The sequence below is a fragment of the Dipodomys ordii genome, unplaced genomic scaffold (assembly GCF_000151885.1).
Source record: "Dipodomys ordii isolate 6190 unplaced genomic scaffold, Dord_2.0 Scaffold7403, whole genome shotgun sequence".
Lineage (NCBI taxonomy): Eukaryota > Metazoa > Chordata > Mammalia > Rodentia > Heteromyidae > Dipodomys > Dipodomys ordii.
In genome coordinates, this window is record NW_012274616.1 from 1 (window position 1) to 3,688 (window position 3,688).

At 63.0% G+C, this 3,688-nt stretch overlaps 1 protein-coding gene across 1 annotated transcript; it reads right to left on the bottom strand.

The window, feature by feature from the left end:
• Positions 1-477: 477 nt before the first annotated feature.
• Positions 478-3,492, bottom strand: LOC106002326 (the record flags this gene model as incomplete). Its single annotated transcript, XM_013037220.1, has 7 exons — positions 3,220-3,492; positions 3,044-3,132; positions 2,712-2,838; positions 2,550-2,632; positions 2,025-2,118; positions 1,744-1,956; positions 478-667 (listed from the first exon to the last, which is right to left on the bottom strand). Coding segments are annotated over exons 1-7 (1,069 nt in total), but the record flags the coding sequence as incomplete, so codon positions are not given.
• Between the last annotated feature and the right edge of the window lie 196 nt (positions 3,493-3,688).

The following is a 3,688-nucleotide window of genomic DNA, read 5'->3' on the forward strand; positions in this document are numbered from 1 at the left end:
CCGGAAGTGGCGCTGTGGCTCAGGTGGTAGAGCGCTAGCCTTGAGCTGAAGAGCTGAGGGACAGCGCCCAGACCCAGAGTTCAGGCCCCACAACCGGACCCCCCCAAAAAAGATTTAAAAAATTATAATTTGTAGCTTAACAAGCCAGAGCAGCAGCTGGTGGAGGCCGGTGCGTAGGCTCTAACGTCGTCAACCTCAACACTCCCCTGAGATGTCCTTGCTCCCACCTTCCAGACGCAGAAACAGAGCTCCAGAAATCTGAAACTCATCAAACCCGGCCGCTCCTGCTGCGGCAGCCATTCCCTGCACCAGCTCTGCTGGCGCCACTGTGACTTAACAAGACCAATCCAGGCCCAGCCAGAGCGTGACAGGAAGCCTGCTTCTGATCTCAGAGGTATGGGACACGCCAGGGTGGGAGACCTCTTGCCCCTCCCAGGCTTGTACCCATGGGCCTCGGAGCCTGCCCGGGTCCCTGACACAGATGGCAGGGCTGGCCTGGGGTGAGCCCGCGCTGGCTCTCACCGGGGTTGACCTCCTGGTAGCGGCCCACACCGTAGGCGTCCACGATGCCCTGGAAGCTGGCGGTGAAGCGGTTGGTGCGGATGAGGGTCGGGGGCAGCTCCCGGCAGGGGATACGGTGAGCTACGGCGCTCACTCCTTCCTCGCTCTGGGGTACCAGGCAGAAAGACAGAGGCTGATGTTGGGGTCCTCAAGGGCCCCAAGACCTGAGAGGTGGACCGCTTGGCGCAGGGGCTCACGGGAGTGGGGGGGTAAGGGGCAGGAACAGGAAGTGGGGTAGGGGTCCGGGCAGCTCTTTTCCTAAGAAAGTCAAGGACACGGAGACAGGCCAGATTTTACCCAGACTGGACGTGGCTTCAAAAAAAGAAATGTGTCCGTCTATCAGGGCCTGGAGGGGGAGCCTAGCCCCCCCCTTAAGCACCAGCCCAGTGGTGTGTGCTATAGCACCCCTCCCTCTAACGCCCGCTCCCCAGGAAGAGCCACCTCTGCCAGGCGTCCTGGGGCTCCTGGAAGGGCAGATCGCATGGCCAGAGCCTTGGAGAGCCTGGGTTTGACCTAGCTTGCTAGCTTCCTTCCTTCCTTCCTTTTTTTTGTGCGTGTGCTGGTATTGGGGCTTGAGCCTAGGGTCTGGACCCTGTCCTTTAGCTTTTTTGCTCAAGGCTGGTGCTCTACCACTTGAGCCACAGCTCCATGTCTGGCTTTTTGCTGGATATTTGGAGATGGGAGTCTCATGGAATCCCCTGCCTAGGCTGACTTCAAATCTTGATCCTCAGATCCAGGCTTCTGGGTAGCTAGGACTACAGGCGTGAGCCGCAGGTGGCCTGTCTGACCTAGGTTTCTGACTGGTCTCCCTGCGAAGCCTGCAGGGGCTCTGGGGAGTCAGGAGGGAGGACCGTGGGCAGGAGGGAGGACCGTGGGCAGGAGGGAGGACCGTGGGCAGGAGGGAGGACTGTGGGCAGGAGGGAGGACCGTGGGCAGGAGGGAGGACTGTGGGCAGGAGGGAGGACTGTGGGCAGGAGGGAGGACCATAGGCAGGAGGGAGGACCGTGGGCAGGAGGGAGGACCGTGGGCAGGAGCCATCTGGAGGAATCCTTGGAGGAGTCCTTGGGGGAGATTGGGTGCCATCCCTCAAGAGGCGAGGTTGGACAGAGGAACCCTGAATTTATTGCCTGGAGGAGAGGAGAGGAGGGAGGGGGTGGGTCTGTGTGAGCAAGACACACTCACGGAGCTCTCCTGCAGCGCCTGCTGCAGGGCAGGCAGGTCCCGCGTGGCACACCACACCTCGGCGATGAGGCACTTGTGCGTGGTGCTCACGCTGCACTGGTTCAGCACCAGGTACACGGCCTTCATCTTGTGGATTTGCACCTGCCAGGGTGGCAGCAGCTGCTGTACACGGCCCAGCACCTGGCTCAGGAACCGCTCGGTCTCCCCCAGGACCTGGGACAGAGCGAGTGGTCAGCAGGGATGGCGGGGGGGGGGCGGGGTCCCTTCCAGTGGGCGCCCACCTCCTGCAGCTCCTGGCTCTGCTGTCGCAGCTGCTGCAGAGCGCCACGCCGGGCCTCCTCCTGCTCCAGGAATGGGAAGACGTGGCAGTGGAAGCTGCAGGGGTGAGGAGAGGCGGGGGGCGGGGGTTGAGTCTGGAAGCTCACCGGCTGAGCTAAGGCAGGACGTCCCTGGGGGAGTGGACATCAGAGGCTGGCACATATGGGTCAGCAAGAAGCCATAGCCTGCTGGGCAGTAACCCCAGCTACTCAGGAGGCCGAGCTATGAGGACTGTAGTTCAAAGCCAGCCCAGGCAGAACAATCCATGAGACTCATCTCCAAATTAACCACCAAAAAAGCCAGAAGTAGAGCTGTGGCTCAAGTGGGAGAGTATCAGCCTTGAACCCAAAAGCCTAGACCCTCAAACCCCAGGACTGGCATGAACACACACACACACACACACACGCGCGCGCGCGCACACACACACACATGGAGGGCTCTGAACCTCTGTGGCGGCCTGATGGCGCTGGTGCACATGCGTGGCTCACCAGTCTGTGATCTTGCGGATCTTCTGCCCAATCTGCTCGCCCCAGTAGGAGATGACGAAGGTCATCCATGTCGCAGGCTCACCCTGCCGGAGGAGCCAGGCTCAGTCTACCCTAGTCCTGGCTCCACCCAGGACAGCCGCAGCCCAGCCCGCGCCAGCTCACCGTCACGGGGTCCTCCAGCGGCTGCTCAGTCTCCTGGAAGCTGGCGATGAGGAAGCCGCGGCAGGCTCTCCAGAGCAGGCGCTCCAGGGCGGCGGCCTTGTGGGGCGCCACAGCACCTGCCACAAAGCTGCCACGAGAGGCTGGAGGAGGGAGCCCCATCCACCCACCTGCCTTGCCCAGCCAGGCCACTGGAAGAAAGCTCCAAAGGCACAGGAAGGGTGGCCTGGGACTAAAGAATGTTCTGGGCCTCAGGGAGGAAGCAGAGGGCGGGGTCATAGGTGAGGGAGGCAGGGTGTCGGAGCAGGGCTGGCTAGCCCTGGGGCCTCACTCACTTGACCCTCAGGTCCTGGTGTGGCCCCGCGGCGGACAGGAGCAGGGGGGTCTTCTCCGAGGAGGGCCCATCGGTGTGAGCAGCTGCTGGCTGGGATGGGAGACACGCGTGGTGAGCCCCAGCCCCGTTAGACCCGTGCCAGCCCCCCCCCCCATGCTGGCCCAGGCTGGAGCTGACCACGGGGCTGTGGCTCTGGCTCAGCACGGCGGTGTGGAGCTGCAGCTGGTGCAGCTGGACTCGCAGCGCCTGCTGGTTGCCCCGCACGTCCCGCAGCTCCTGGGCCAGGCGCTCTGTCTCCTCCTGGATGCGCAGCAGGTCTGGGGGCGAGGGTGCGGGCAGCCGGCCCTCCGCCTGGGGCAGCGCCACACCAGCCCTGCGCACCTCCTCCTGCAGGAAGGCTGAGCGGGAGGGGAGGTGGGGGGGAGGGGTCACGAGGCCATGCAGGGCCATGGAAGCCGTCCGATGTGAGCTGACGACAGGCTGACATCGAGAGGATTCCCACAAGTCCTTCAAACTACTTTGACCACCTGTTGAGTCCCTTAAAAATCCCAAGCTAGGGGCTGGGAAGGTGGCTCAGTGGTAGAGCGCTTGCCTTGCATGCCTGAGGCCCTGGGTTCGATTCCTCAGCACCACATAAGCAAAAAGC